The sequence below is a fragment of the Oreochromis niloticus genome, linkage group LG8, assembly GCF_001858045.2.
Source record: "Oreochromis niloticus isolate F11D_XX linkage group LG8, O_niloticus_UMD_NMBU, whole genome shotgun sequence".
Lineage (NCBI taxonomy): Eukaryota > Metazoa > Chordata > Actinopteri > Cichliformes > Cichlidae > Oreochromis > Oreochromis niloticus.
In genome coordinates this window covers 28,397,400-28,413,523 of record NC_031973.2, presented here as the reverse complement: position 1 = coordinate 28,413,523, position 16,124 = coordinate 28,397,400, and the positions used below count along the sequence as shown (strand labels likewise).

General features: G+C 43.8%; 1 protein-coding gene across 1 annotated transcript; it reads right to left on the bottom strand.

Moving 5' to 3' along the window:
• Positions 1 to 312: 312 nt before the first annotated feature.
• rac3b (Rac family small GTPase 3b) lies at positions 313 to 15,695 on the bottom strand. Its single transcript, XM_003454041.5, is given in 7 exon segments — positions 313 to 2,614; positions 8,112 to 8,154; positions 8,156 to 8,272; positions 8,871 to 8,933; positions 11,069 to 11,186; positions 11,806 to 11,877; positions 15,492 to 15,695. Coding segments are annotated over 7 exon segments (579 nt in total). The 5' UTR covers positions 15,527 to 15,695; the 3' UTR covers positions 313 to 2,483.
• Between the last annotated feature and the right edge of the window lie 429 nt (positions 15,696 to 16,124).

Below are 16,124 nucleotides of genomic sequence, written 5' to 3'. Positions count from 1 at the left end.
CTCAGTGTTGCAGTAAAGAATAGCAAAGAACAACTGCAGCCTGGACGTGTGCTGGAAAAATGTGAACCTGCTCATGAAGCTGAATAAGAGCCATCATCATCATCGTCATCATCATCAGCTACAGTCTGAATGATTCATTTGGTCACTCTGATAACTCTAAGCAACTAAAGGTGCAGGAACAGGGCCGTGTCATCATCATTTCACTTTTCCTACACGGTGCTTCTTCTTGCTACGTTTATTTGGGATAAAAACGTACTATTGTAGCCTCGCTGTGACAAATGTGTGAGGAGTAAATGATGACAGGAAGCAGACTACCTTACATATACATTTGTATTTAGTATACAAAAAATTGAAATATTTCACCACACAGACATGTGAAGTAATAAAAAATAAGACAAACAGTTGAAACAAGTATACAAGTCATCTTACATTACATACGTACATGGCCAATGCATTTCATCATACAACCTCTCCTAAGAGTTACAGTGGGTCAAATAACCAGAGAACTTCCATGCAATAGTAGTAGTTTTTTTTTTCTTTTGCTGTTTCTCAGCTACATTTCGACACCTTAGCTAGGCAGGACCACACGACATGATTCAACCACACAGCTATGCCAACCAAAGACAGCATAACGGAGCGCACTGCAGTGCTGCGTCTCGCCACACGGGGGAGACAGACACACAGCAGGCCTGCGACCATACAGAAATGCATTTCATAAAGGTGCAATCTGCACTGTTTGCCATGACGACAAACTCCACAACGATTGGCCCCTTTATTGTACACTGTTAGCGACACTTCTAACTTCGACATGAGCAACTAGAATCCCTTTAGTTTGAATTGTTTTAGTTTTACGAGCTAAATATTCAGGTACATGTAGATATTCATAACGCATTCCTTTTCTGAGGATTATTCTGTACATGACTGGATGTCACTGATATCCGTGTTTTTTCCTTCCTTTATGTCACAGATTGTTGAAAAGTCTTGTGTTTTACTACAATACAATATGAAATAGTACCAAAAACTGGACACTAAAAAACTTGGCTTAAAACAATACTGTCTTTTATGCACTACCCCAAACTGTCTCACTGACACCGACACATGCCCGTCCACCCGTGCACGCACGCAAACACACCTGTCACGCACGCATTCATGTGCTTGCACACACACACACACACGTACAATCTAAACAATGGGATAAATTAAGACAGAATATTTTAAGACCCATGCAAGCTCCTCCACCCCACAGGCAGAACTCAGGCAGCAAGGTTGTACAGCCCCCATGTGTTTGGCAAGCTCGTCTGTCACATCTTCACAGTTAAGAATAGTTACCCAAAGAAATTGACCAAGATCAGGCGACTGAAGCAAGAACACGCTGTAGGGGCATAGCCAAATAATTCTTCAACTGATGCTTCTGAAAGCGAGCGAAAGGTTTGCAGGTAGACCTCAAAAGTACAGTTATTAACTGGGCAGACTCTTTTCGAACGAAACAGACAAGCTTTGACTGAAACCTCCAGTTAAACCTGTGTGTCTCACTGAGTTAAGAAAGATAACACGGGCCTATGATTATGAATCTGTGCATGGCTTTACTGAGACAAAACCAAAGAGGATGAGTTCATAGTTACATGTTTATACTTTGACTGCAGCGCTGATGTGATCGTTTGGCAGGAAATCTGTCCTAGCTCGACTAGTTACTGAGAGGATCGAACAAATACAAGCAGTTAGACTATCGTTACAGTCAGTATGCTAGTTAAGAACAACAGAGGGCTGCTTGGGCCGTTTGCTCAGTCTCTGAGGGAAACAGCCTGACCTTGCTCTAGTTTGCTGTTTAATAATGAGACACTGGTCTGGCAGTATAGAGCAAACATGAATACCTTCCCATTTTAAAGAAGTTGGTTTGGATTGAGAATAATAAAATGCCAATCAGGAGCCCGTCAGGGAACCAAGCTGTCAGATAGTCTAACTGCTGTGTTTCTGTCATGTGACCACAGACCTCAGCGGTGACCTCGCTGTGCATACTGTCAGAAATGAGGGCTGAACGAATGAAGGCAGTATTTCTTTTAATGTGCTGATCCTAGATCAGAAGCTGAGGGTAACTTCGGAGCTGAAGGCGTATTCACAGTTCATGTTCTATCTAGTCAACACTGCATTACTTCAAGCAAGCATAGCTGAGAAACAAAAGACTGCAGTAAGAAGATCTAGAAGTCTTTGTGAGCCCTCGTGGCAACATGACACGCGTCTATGAGTACAAAGCAGTTGGACAGTCATTGTTTTTCACAGAGAACCTATGACCTTATTCTGTAATGGTTAAAAAAAAAATCGGGTTAAATATTGGTCCTACCAATATGATTTTGAAAAAACATCAATATAAAGAAAGCAATCTCAGCAGTGCACACTCACTCTCGCTAGTTTTCTTTCTCATCCTCTCAGAGAAGTAGTGGTTGTTGTTCATGGTGATGTAGTGTAGTGTTAGCAGTGTCTCCTCCTTAGAACATGGTGCATCTCTTCCCCCTCTTCTTCACGGGTGGAGGGCAGAGCACAGCTCGGATGGCCTCGTCAAATACCGTCTTCAGGCCTCGCTGGGTCAGTGCAGAGCACTCCAAGTACTTCACGGCTCCTGAGGACCAGGGAGAGGGCATGATGGGAAAAACTCCTGATACGCCCATCTACATTACCCAACAGAGCACCTAGCACTTCAGCACACACCTCAGGCCCCACCAGATAACTGTCCATGCAAACACTGAGGAGAGTATGAATAAAGCAGGGGTCTCACACTGAAATGAGCTGAGGGCCACCGCTGGCACTGTCGTCTCATTGGAGGACACTTTAGTGTTCAAGTAATACAAAAGCAAACATTTCTGAAAATGTTTTGTTTTTTAAAATTTCAAATATTGCATGAGACACATTTTTTTAATCTAACTGAATGCTTTCATTGAACGACCAAATAAACACACTGGTCCTCTCAGTCTGTCACACACGTGGCAGCACTGCTGCTGCCATTGTGCTCGTGTTTAACACAATACAAATGCAGACATAAGTGACACATGAGTTTGTGAGTCTGTCACTGAACTAACGCAGTCTCAGCAGGTTTCAAACAAATCCTCCCTAACAACAACAGTCACTTCAGACTGCTTTAGATTTCTTCACGTCAATATACGGCCTGCAAGTAGGGGTGACGCGGGCCTCGAGTGGTCCCCGGGCCACGAGTTTGAGACCCCTGGAACTATTACAGAAGCTGCATGATCTTTTTTTTTCTTCCTTGACACAAGGCGAGTGGAATTCAAATCACAATATAAATATTTACTAATATTTTTTTATTTTAAACGAAATAGTTTAAACTAGTTTTTAAACATTGTACATTTTGGGCATTTAAAAAATGTAGCAGATGACACGCTGACTCTACCCACTGCTAAACACAGCCACAGTTCTCCAACAACTGGGAAGCTGAGTAAAATGTACATTTAAAAACAAAATGAAATGATTTACAAATCTCATAAACCAATAATTCATTCACAATAGAACATCTCCAAAAGGTTGTGAAAGGGACATGTTTCCATCTTTGTACCATCCCATCTTCTTCTAACACCTGGAAACAGAGGAGAGCAGCTGCTGGAGTTTTGGGAGAGGAACTTTGTCCCGTTCTTGTCTGACAGAGGATCCTAGCTCAGCAGTCCTGGATCTTCAATTTGATTTATATCGAGAGAAATCACATCAACACTTGCCTCAAGGAGCTCTTCTTTTTCAGTGTTCTGACATTGGTCCATAATTTGTAGACACAGTTTTTTGGTCCCGCCTACTTCTGAGGAACTCTTTATACCCAGACATGTTACTGACCTGTTGTCATTTAAACTGATTAGTTATAATTATTATTAGTTATAAAACCCAACCGGTCGCAGCAGATGGCCCCGCCCCTCCCTGAGCCTGGTTCTGCCGGAGGTTTCTTCCTGTTAAAAGGGAGTTTTTCCTTCCCACTGTCGCCAAAGTGCTTGCTCATAGGGGGTCATATGATTGTTGGGTTTTTCTCTGTATTATTGTAGGGTCTACCTTACAATATAAAGCACCTTGAGGTCACTGTTGTTGTGATTTGGTGCTGTGTAAATAAAACTGAATTGAACTGAAATTGTTCCTCCAGCTGTTTCTTTTTAGGATCACTGAGTTTTCCAGCCATCAAATTCAAAATGAGTCAAGATGCTTCGTGAAATATTTCGAATTTAAGAGTTTAAACACTGAATAGCTTTTCTGTGTGAGATTTGCAAATCATTGCATTTTGTATGTATCTTCTTAGTGTTGTATGTAGTGTGCCAACCTTTAAAAAATTGGAGTTAAAAATGGTCTTTCTAAATGAGTTAGTCCCTGCACTGGAGCTGTGATCAGACCAGTTTCTAAATGGAATTCTCTAAACACTAAGGAAAGGGCTCCAGTGCTTCCTTTATTACCTCCTTTAGCATCCACTGGAGGATACACTGAAACATCCTTCATTAAAAAGCAAATAATCAAAGTGGCACAGATCATTCATAAAAACAAATGATGCTGCACAACAACAATCATAAATCTGCGTTTTCCATTTCGTGCCATAACCTGCTCATGCTGACATGTTGGAACTTCCACAGCTCCTGTCAATATTATGCTGCTGTATAAACATCTGCTTCTTATCACAGCTTTTAATAATTACCTTATAAACATACCGATATACAATAATTAGCCATATTTACTACGTCATCGGTTTGAGCGCTGCTTTCAGATTATAAGATTGTTAAAAGCCTTTACAAAGAGTAACACTGGATCATCTCTTTAGTGGGACTACAACAATGGAGCAAATGGGATGATCTTCATGTGACAAACAATTCAACTCACTTTACAGAAAACTACAAACTTGGCTATAAAGTGGCATCTTTCTCCAGCTCTACGATTCACGTGACCACAGCATGTATAGGTTAACATTGCCTTTCCCAGCTGCCCTAATAGACCCAGTGGTCTCCAGGTAGTTCTGTCCCTAACATAAAGCTAACATTACTGTAACATTAAACTAACTTTTACCCAAACCGTGGGCTATAGAAGGGAGCCAGAGCTGTGCAGCTGAACCACGATGCTCTACAGGCCGTCTCTACTCATTTGTAATCCTGTCTGTTCTGGTCAGTGGCAGTGAAAACGTCTTCACATCAGTCTCCTGTCTTTTTGTCAGAGCCACCGTCTCCAAACCATCCACCATAGCAGCTCTCACTACCAACATGTAAACCTTCACTCATGCTGCCATCCTTCTGTCACCCCCTGACACTCAGCCAGGGTGGCTGCAGTCTTCTCTTTTGTGCTCTGTCTGTTGCCTTGGATTGAACCCAGGTATTCAAACTCATCTACCCTTCCTGTCTCTACTCCTCGCATCTTCACTGTTACACCTGTCTGCCTCTCTGTCACACATGTAGTCTGTTTGCTTCTACCCACTTTCTCTCTCACTCTTCAAGATTGTGTTAAATAGTCCACCGCCCTCTGTCCTAGGCAGCTCCATACCTCCACACGTATGGAGCTGCCATCACTTCCTCCTTTCCAAACTTAGCTTTAACCCACTGTGCATCCTCTTCATTTCAGTCTCTGCCAATCGATACACGCCCTTTTCAGTATAAGACTTTTTCTTTGCTGTACATCTAATCTCCCAGTACTCCTGTCTCTCCCTGACCATTCCACTTTTTTTTGCTAACCTCTTCCTTTGTACTTCCTCATTCCACGACCAAGTCTCCTTTTCTTCTTCTGCCATAAGTCTGTTTTTGTTAAAAAGGAGTTCTTCCTTCCCGCCGTCACCAAGTATTGCTCCCAGGGGATGTTTTTGTTGCTTCTCACTGACATTCTCGGGTCTTTATCCTACAATATGAATTGCTTTGGGTTGACACTTAAAACAATAAAACAGAATTGAATTATAAATAAGATAAAACAGTAATGTAGGTGGGAGACTCTTTGGCCTCTCAGGACGAGCTGACAGCAGTGAACAGTGAGATGGATATCAGTGAGCTGAGATGAGGTCAGGACAAAAAGGCACATATAGAAGTTACTTATAGTGCACTGACAGCCACAGCAGATCGAGTCCAAAGAATTCCGGACTCCTTGTGACTCCCATTCTAATAGCATCAACATTCCCCAACAGACATTTGGTCATTGTTTTCTCACAGTCACTGTGGTCATGATTTCTAAATCCACGTCTCTTTAATAATCATGTAGGAAAGTTAATAACCTTCAAAGGTTTATAGAAGGATGTTTGACTGAGAGTCGGCTGGAACTGTAGTTGATGGTTCATCCGTTACACAAACATCATTCTCTAATTACGCCTTCATGCTTCTGCTTTCACTGCCTCTGCTCGTCAGTGAGGGTGTGGGCATGTTTCACCACCCAGCATTCTGAGGTTGGATGTTCCTCACTTCAGAGGCTGAACTCAAAGCAGCTCTAACCCAAACTGATGGTCCATGTTTATGAAAGGTCTATTTTATGTACAGGGGAGGCTGAGCACACGCTCTCTACATCTATGTGTGTGTGTTTACACAGATAGAACAAACAGTTATGCATTAATTAACGAGTGAGGTTACAAAACGTTGGTAATGTATTTTTCAGCATTGGACACGTTACTGCTTTCAGTCTGTAATACGTTTCGCTAACCACCAATCACCAGACAGTGAATGCTACAAAGCTGTAAACATGTTCTGCTATCCAGTGAATAATGAGCTCATGTTTTTCTTAAAATGGTACATTTTCTCTGTTTAAACATTTATTTTTTATGTTCTATTATCAGTAAAGTATGAATTCATGAGATTTGTAAATCACTGCAGTCTGTTTTCATTTACATTTTCACAACTTTTTTGGAACTGACTGTGTGACTGTGTCACATGAGCCCCTTTTCCATTAGTACCTAGTCGACTCGCCACGGATCGACTGGTTTTCCATTACAACCCTGTAGTACCTTGTCGTCATAGCAACGCATCTGCGTGTCCCGCGATGCATCGGCGTAACTTTGTGGTGAACATTGGGGGGGTCAAGCTCTCTGTCTAAATAAATGAATAAATCTGGGTACATTCCCAGATGATTAAACATGCGACTATTTTGCTGGTAATACCTGAAATGAGTAAAGAAAATCAACAGCCTACGTACGCAAGATAATTCATAATTTTATTGGGGGGGTTATATTGGTCGGGTCTGATTATTGGGGGGTCATAACCCCCCTGGAAATTACGCCCCTGCTGTGACATAATTAATATGCGACACGAACGTTACAACAAAGGTGGACATTGAAGCAAATATATACCTGCTACTCCATCTGTGGCTTTTCGCCACACTCAGAGATCGCTGCGTTGTTTTTGTAGCCATTTCCCTCGTTACAGAGTTTCAAAAATGGCGGTTTTGACTTTCGTGAGCGCTCTCATGACTCATCTAGTACGCTACTGGCCAGCCAATCAGTGGCATGCAGTCTGATGATGTCACATTTTAGTACCTGTTTGGATAACTTGGAATCCCGGCCGAGCAGGTACTAAAAAAGTAACTGGTACCAGGAACTATGACCTAATGGAAAACCCTGAAAACTGTGTCGAGTGGATCCAAGGAGGTTCTAATGGAAACGGGCTTTGGTGACCTCGTTTGTAGAAAGCTACAGACATTTTTTGTTTAAGTAAAAAGTGCTAATACTACACTGTGACAATACTTTACTACAGGCAAAGCTTGTGCATTTGAAAACCCCAGTAGGAGCACATCACATGTAAGTGTACCGAGAAGTAGAAGAACCTACTCCGTCCATAGACAGCTGATTTCAGTTTGTTACAAGCATTCGGCCCGCTGGTAAGTTTTCACCGTGCAGGGAGGGTACGGAAAATGATCATCAGGAAACTAATTAGCAACTAAAACGGAGTTTACACCGACATGCGTGAGTAAATGTGCCTGGTTATATCCCACCTCTGACTAACCCATTTTCTACTTGATTCACTCAACCCAGAAAACTGTACATACACTTTTTCTTTGGATCAGCTGTCACTGGTATCCAATTTAATATCTTACTTACTGAAAGAACAGACAAACAGCAATCATCATATGTAGCTAAATTAATGTTAGAGAAAAAACGATGCCGTTACAGCCAGCAGCCTCACCAATCTCTCTCGCCATGGCCAGGCCCTGCGGGTAGGTGATGGGGGGAAAGCTTCTTGTCCCGCAGCCTCTCAATGGTGTCCTTGTCATCTCGCAGATCCAGCTTGGTGCCCACCAGAATGATGGGTGTGTTGGGGCAATGGTGTCTCACCTCAGGGTACCACTAGGGCACCACAAGCACCCACACACACAACCACACACAGATGTGTACATATGGATATACAAAAGTCAGTGAGAGAGGAGAAAGAGAGGAGTCAGCTGGAGGCGGTGGAAGAACATCATGACCCTTTCCACAGTGACATTCAACAAACTGAGTTGTGGCTACAGAAAACATTGTTATTAAGTTTGAATGAAGGCATAACTGCATGAACACAAGACATCCTCAGGCAAAGAAGCCTCCAATCACATCACACGATGGGAGAATCCCGTCGGACCAGAAACACAGAGACTCTACAGAGGGACCCCGGACCTTGTGAAAAGTGTGATTTCACACGAGAGCGTCTCATGATGCTCAGCAGATCAAACCACAGCCGGCCGTGATGCTCCCTCTGCAGAGTGTTTGCACTCGCTCAGGCCTCAGCCTACAATGTGTGTGTCTGCGCTCCACGTCCTACTGGAGTAACATCAAATCCAGACCATCGTAAGCTGAGGACTGAACAGGTGTGATAAACCAGGTGGAGCCAAAGATGTGCCTCCTTGTGGTCAGACTCGGCGTGAAAGGGGGAAAAGGAGGGGGCAGGGTGGACGGTCAGCGTACTGACCTTAGCTCGGACGTTCTCAAAGGAGGCCGGACTGACCAGGGAGAAGCATATCAAGAACACATCCTGGGAGAGAACCAGAGACATCGCTAGTTGAGAGTGAGATCTGTGTGTGTGTGTGTGTGTGTGTGTGTGTGTGTGTGTATGTATGTGTGTGTGTGTATGTATGTGTGTGTGTGTGTGCGTAAAACCACCACAAGAAATCGGCTTTATTTGAAGTCTTCATCACTTATTAAAAGTCACAACACATAGGGCTCAAAGAAAGCCTCAGAGAGGCGTGTTTCTGCTTCATATTGTTTGTTCAAAGACATTTTAAGTGTAATAGACCGACGACATCCAGGACAGACCCCGCCTCTCGCCTTATGGCAGCAGGGATAGGCTCCAACCACTGCAAGCCTAAACTGGATAAGACAATGGATGAATGTTTGGTACTTATCTACACAAGAAGTGGTTATCAACACAGTCCTGGCTTGGGCAAATATACACAGCGGTCCCTCGTTTATCGCGGGAGTTACGTTCTAAAAATAACCCACGATAGGTGAAATCTGTGAAGTAGCCAACTTTATTTTTACAAATATTATAGATGTTTTAAAAACCCGTCACTACACACTTTATACACTTTCCTCAGACAGGCATGAACATCTTCACACTTTTCTCTCCTGTTTAAACACAAAGTTCAAACCTTCGTAGAAAAATAAGTCCAGTATTACAGAATGAAACCAAAGACACCTGCAGGTGACGACGTTTCATCGACATTGTTGTTTGTTGGGGAGGAAACTTACAAACATACAGTGCAGACCTTCAGAGTCACACTGCTGGGATCCAAGATTTATGTAAATTTGACAAGCTGAACGCTTTCTGTACTGTACAGGAGACACGGCACGAGATTGACTGACAAAGGTCTACAGCCAATCAGGACGCAGAACACAATGTGCTGCAATAAAAAAAGAAAAGTTTTTTAAAAAGCCTGCAAAATTGCACAGAAAAAAACCAAAATCGTGAAACAGCGAGGCCGTGAAAGGTGAACCGCGTTATAGCGAGGGAGCGCTGTACATGAAAACCTTCCCCTATTGCAAACTGGAGCCCCGCCCACACGTGCGCTGGTACTTTGGTAACTGTAGCCTTTTCTCTGTGTTTAGGCCTTTCATACACAAGTTGATGGTGTTTTATGTCAAAATCCCCACTTTTACAAAAACACGGGGCTTCTTAAAACCCTTCCAGGGTGAACACTTTCAGGAACTGTGTTTCTGCTTATACACTTGGGGAAGGAAAATGATGATTTCATCATCATTGTGCGCCTGTATCTCCTTTCTGGATGTCAGACCATGCTGACCAACGTTTCTATACACCGCCTGTTGTCACAGTGCTTGACATCATTTTTTGCTTTTTCCATGGACAGAGATATGAAAGTGAAGCTCCCTGTTTGAATAAGTGCCTGTGAGCATAATCGCCTCCCGGATCATCCTTTAGGGCATTTCCAGACAGCTTCCACCTGCTATTTCTGGACTGCTCCCTGGAAGTTCTGTTGTGCCCACGCTGCACAGGCTGATTTCATCACAGACTTCAAATCCAATTCTTTTTCAAACTAACCTGAATTTCATGTGAAGGATTGTCACTGTTGATGAGAGCTGGCAGTTTCAGTTACAGGGTCAGCAGCTTTAAGGCTGAACACGCTGCATGTTGGAGGCACTCGCTCATAGTGGAACACCCTGGGGTGTCTGGGGGAGAACATTCAGCAGATCTACCCTGTGCCAGTGCACAATGTAGTGAAAATGGTGGCGTTTTTTGCTCACTAACTGGATAACCTGCCAAAACAATCAAGATGAAGGACTGCCAGAGTTCCAGCATGCATTGCAGACAGGGAAGGGAAGCAGCTGCTAATCTTGAATGGGAGATCGCCCAAACAGAAATAAGTTGGCTTCAAGCCTTTTCCTCACACCGTGTACGCCCTGTTAGCCATCTAAACTGGTGAGAGTAGTTTGGAATTCTTGAAATATTGGAATAATCATTTGTAATTTAAGGCATACAGTTTTCATATTACCTGAGAAACTCAATTTTGGGGTCTACAAAGCATTACAACATCCTTCGTATACTAACCACATTCCATTTGATTCCCTTACTCGTTCATCTAAACAGGAAGCTAGGTTCAGTCACGTATCTGTGGCATGCTGTGAGTGTGTGGGAGGAAAGAGTAGGAATACCGTCTGTGGGTAAGACAGTGGTCTGAGCCTGTCGTAGTCCTCCTGTCCTGCTGTATCCCACAGACCCAGATTCACTGGTTTCCCATCCACCATCACATTGGCAGAGTAGTTGTCAAAGCTGCAGGAAATTGGACAGCACAGTGAGTAAAAAGCAGCTGAGACTACTGACAGCAGAGTAGTGTCATTATATTTCTAAAAAATTAACAAGATTTAAGGGAACTTTTCCAGGCTTAGCACAGTTGTCATGATTATTTTGTATGCTGGTTTAAAAATGTAACATTTGTGTCACGACGTAGCTGATAAACACTAAAATATGTTAACAGCTTAAAACTGGAAAAATGTAAAAAACATAAGGAGTATAAATAACATCAGTCTGTTTGATTTGCTATATTAAATATATAAATACTACAAATATCATCCATTGATAAGCGTGTATAGTTTGTCAGTGTACAGAACTGTGCAGGAGTTTTGGCATTTTTCAGCACATTGACACTAAGCAGCAGCTCGCTGAAGGCTGCAATGAGCGATTTATTTCATTTGATTTCATTCGTCTCTTTTCTGTGTTCTCTTTCTTGTCAACTAAGTTCTTGTAGGAGAACAGCTGTATTATTATTATAATTCTTATTAAATCCTTTGTCTGAAACCTTTAGGCAGCACAGTATCTTTGACAGAGCGCTCAGCCCTACAGCATTAGATGGTCGTATTGTGAGAGCATGAGGAGTGTTTGGGTTACTCACACAGTGGGGATGTATTCACCCGGGAAGGCATTGGTGGTGTAGCTAATCAGCAGACAGGTCTTACCCACAGCCCTGAGGAAGTGACAACAGAGGATCCAAAATTAGGCTGCAGCTCCACTCTCGTACAAAACCTGAGCATAAACAGGCGACATGTATGTGTGAGCACAATGGAGGCCTCTGTCCCCTTTCAGCCGAGTGCCACACAGACATTGGCCTACATACATGTTGCCTAGGGACACAGTAGCCTTCTATGGTAGCCACACACACACACACACACACACACACTTATATCCTTGTGAGGACATCTCATTGACATAATGCTTTCCCTAGCCCCTTACCCTAACCATCAAAAATGAATGCCTAGCCCTGACCCTTACCCTAAACCTAAGCATAACCTAACTGTAACCCTGACACTACAACAGGATGAGTAAAACCAGAGTTTGAGTCTCAAAAATGCCTTCAAACTCGTGGGGACTGGGATTTTGGTCCCCACAAGTATAGTAAACTTCCAATTTTTGGTGCCCACAAAGATGTTAATACCCGTCCACACACACAGTTCCTCGCAGACATAGCCCACCCCTCCCCTCCGACTCGAGCCACTCGATGCTACACAGACTGGTGGTGGCATGGATGAGTATTGGCTGGCTGCTCATGCATGACTCATGAGCAATTCTGTGTGCTCGTGTCCACAGACATGACAAACGGCAGTGACACACGGTGGCAAAATGTGTGACTGACATAAGAGTGATTTGAGGTCAGTGTGTCTCTGTTTGGTCAGAAGGGAAACACTGACACTTACAGCTGCTTCATAAGTCAGTTTAAATGATTATGATTATTCTTCAGAAGATCGAGTGGCTCATCTACTAATCTAAACACTGGTGGTGTGATCCTCAGCTCATCCAGGCGGTCCTTGGGCAGAACACAAAACCCAAAGATCTATGTGACTGTGTGACAGATACAAGAGCCCACAGAATAAGAACTGTATAAATAAGGAATTACAGCTACAGTGAGATCTGCTATGACGGTTTGGTAGTTAGGGCTGAAGATGCTAAAATACTTGTCGGGAATGAGTCCATCAAAGGGTAAGCAGAGGCCCAGCAGTTCTTTTATAAAAATCAGACGTGGCTTTGATAGACAAGCAGATTTTAGGTCCTTCAAGTGACAATGAAATGATGCTTCAGAACAACTACCCACTGTACTTGGAGAGAAACCATGCAACATGCAAAGTTCAAAACCAAGACTTTCTTGCTGTGAGGCAACAGTGCTAACCACTGTACCACCGTGACACCTGCTGAGGTGGAGATATCCAGCAGAACCAGTCTCCTATACAACGCCTTTGCTTTTACTTCCAGAACGTCTCTCCTGTTTCACCTGTTTCACTCAAAACACACAAATGGTTCAGATTTGCTCTGGGTCGCACAAACTGAAGCTGTAAGATGTACATGCTTCAACTTCAATTTAGTTTTATTTATGTAGCACCAAATCACAACAAAACAATGTAAAACCCTACAATAATACAAAGGTCACACATGAGTGTGAAGCACTGAGCACAAAATTCACACAAAACTGAGTTTAAATGTCTCCAAACAGATCCAAGAAACAGAAAGTTGAAACAACTGCCGAGAAACAGAGATGCTGTTACACACACACACACAGGGCTACACGTTCAGATGTACAGCAGTGAAAGCACAGGTGCTAGTAATACCACATCCCTGCTCCGAGTGTGTCAGCGAGCCAGTGTGAAGCTGATCCACGACCCGGACACTGGAGCAGCGAACTCTGCTGTCGTTCACTTCATTACGTCCCTGTGTGCTACTGTCAGTGTGGGTCAAATAACGTGAACGACATCAGGTAAACAATAATAATGTATACTTTATTGATCCCCGTGGGGAAATTACTTGTTTTTCTCTGCATTTGACCCATTCACTCAGTGAAGCAGTGGGCAGCCACCGGGGAGCAGTGTGTAGGGACGGTACCTCAGGGTAGCCGTTCAGTGAGTCAAACCCCCGACCTTCCGGTCATGGGGCGACCACTCTACCTACTGAGCTATCTGCTTCGCACTCTGAAGACGCCAAACACACAACTAGCAGCATCTGTACAGTCTGTATTAAAGCTGTTTGTGGCAACTGATGAGAAAAACCCACATTTTTATATCCCGCCCACCTCGTAAACAGCCTCATCGCACATAACAGCAGGTTCCTGTTAGAAACAGCTTCATGCTGCGTTAATCTCAACAAGACTGTCAAGGTTACTTTTTCGAGAGCTGTGTGCGATATTTAAATTCAGTGGATTCCAACCACAGACTGCATTACAGAGATGTAAGTATCCACTGTGGGTGTCACGCTTTGATTGCGAATGCTCAACCTGTCACTGTCATGCTGCAGCTTTTTGAATCCTAACATTAGCAGGGCACGGAGGCTCAGTAGCATACGGGTTTATTCTTCCTGTTGACTCCAATGGGCTTTGTGATGTCATCAGTATAACTTGACACTTCTGAGGTGAGACTAGATTAAACAGAGACTTTGATGAAACTGGAGGTCTTTCCCTGGTGGCCATTAGAAGTAATGCATCTCTAAGGTGCCATTGGTTTCACACCCAGAAGCTACTGCCATCTTTACTTACAGTCTGTGCTTCCAAAATGAAAAAAAAAAAGAGTATTTAAAGAATTTTTAAATGACATTTATATAATTTTGCTGCATTTTTTAAAAACTTTTGCTACAAATCCAAGGCAGCCCATTTCTCTACAAGTCAAAGACTCACACTTGGACAGGCTGTGGCACATTTAGCTCAGTCCAGATGATCTGGTTAGAAAGAGCCATAAAACCAGCGCAGCTCTTTGGAAATACTCGGCTTTTGGTTTGGCAAGGTCCACGAGTTCAAAAATTCACCAACTGTTTTAAAAGTTGCTGACTGTGTGTTAAATAAGTGTGATCTCAGTAATGACCAATAATAAGTGAGACTAGGACTTCTGCAGTGATGGAGCGGCCCCAGCTCCCTCTGGAGGCAGTCGAGGACTTCTCGACTTGAAAGGTAAACTGAGCTTGTTGGTTGGACTGCTCCTTTTCTTCATCCGGCTGTGTCTGCACACATCACCGTGCTGTACACACAGTGTGTGAAAACAGCAGCACTGACATTGAACATTTGCACTCAGCATTCTTTTTATTTTCCCATTTTGACTTTGATGATAAAAAAAGACCTTTGGCCTGCTCCTAATGTTTGTAAGAACTGATATCAGTGCCGGTGGCTTTAATCAGCAACCACTAATCATATTAGCATTTCCAAACGGCGCGGTGCATTCTCGCAGCAGACTTCAGTGCACATGCCGCTGGGTGGGATGTGGATGCAGTAAGAGCAGAATTAGGGCAGCGGGGCCTGCTGCTTGCCACTGACAGGGCCACAAATTCCTTAGCGTGCATCAGCACTTCAGCCCGCCTTCAATGGCCTACCAGGCGTGTAGGTGTTCCCGCAGCATCTCGATGCTCCGCTCCTGCCTTTGCGCTGGATGAAGACGTGATCACAGATGCCCGTGGAGCTGTATCTGAGAAAAACAGGCGACCGACGGATCGCCGAGCCCCAGCCCCTTTTCACTACATAGCATCCTCCCATCATCCATCCATCAGTGGATGCATCACTGAACCCCACATGACAAATGTGCCGCTGTGCCGTTTCTGTGAGCGTGCTCTTACCCGTCGCCGACCACCACACACTTAATCGCCTGCATTTGGACAGCAGCTGGAGGCTTTCAGGGAGCCGGCGCTGGGAGTTCACCGATCCGACAGTAAGCGCTGAGGTCTCGTATGAGAACAGCGGGCCAGTCCGCTCAGCGATGGAGCCGCAGTGAAAAGGCTCGATGGCGAGCAGTTACGACAGTCTCCGAGAAGTGCCGAGTGTTCTTAAAGGGCCAGAGGCGGAACAGAAGAACGCCAGTAGACGAAGAGATGGTTCGCTCCGATCACTTCCGTCATCGCTACATGCTACCCACAGCCTGTGTCTGTGGTACTACTACTGAAAGTGCAGCGTTATAAAGAACGTCAAGACAGCTAGTACAGGGGAATTCACGTGACTGAGCACAAAGATATTTAGTCTAATCCTCTCGGACAATCCTGAGCCAAGACAGTTGTGTGTTCGCTGCCTTCGTAAACATTTAGAAACGTAGACCAGCAACTTGCTTAATCTTCAGATTGTGGAAACTTTTAGAACTGATCATATTCGATATACTCGATCCAAAGTAAATTTGTTTTGTGCAAGTTTCCTTGATGAAGGGGTGAGGGGGGATCCAGTGAATGGGAATTTTAGGAGCGCAGCAGTTTTACGTTAAA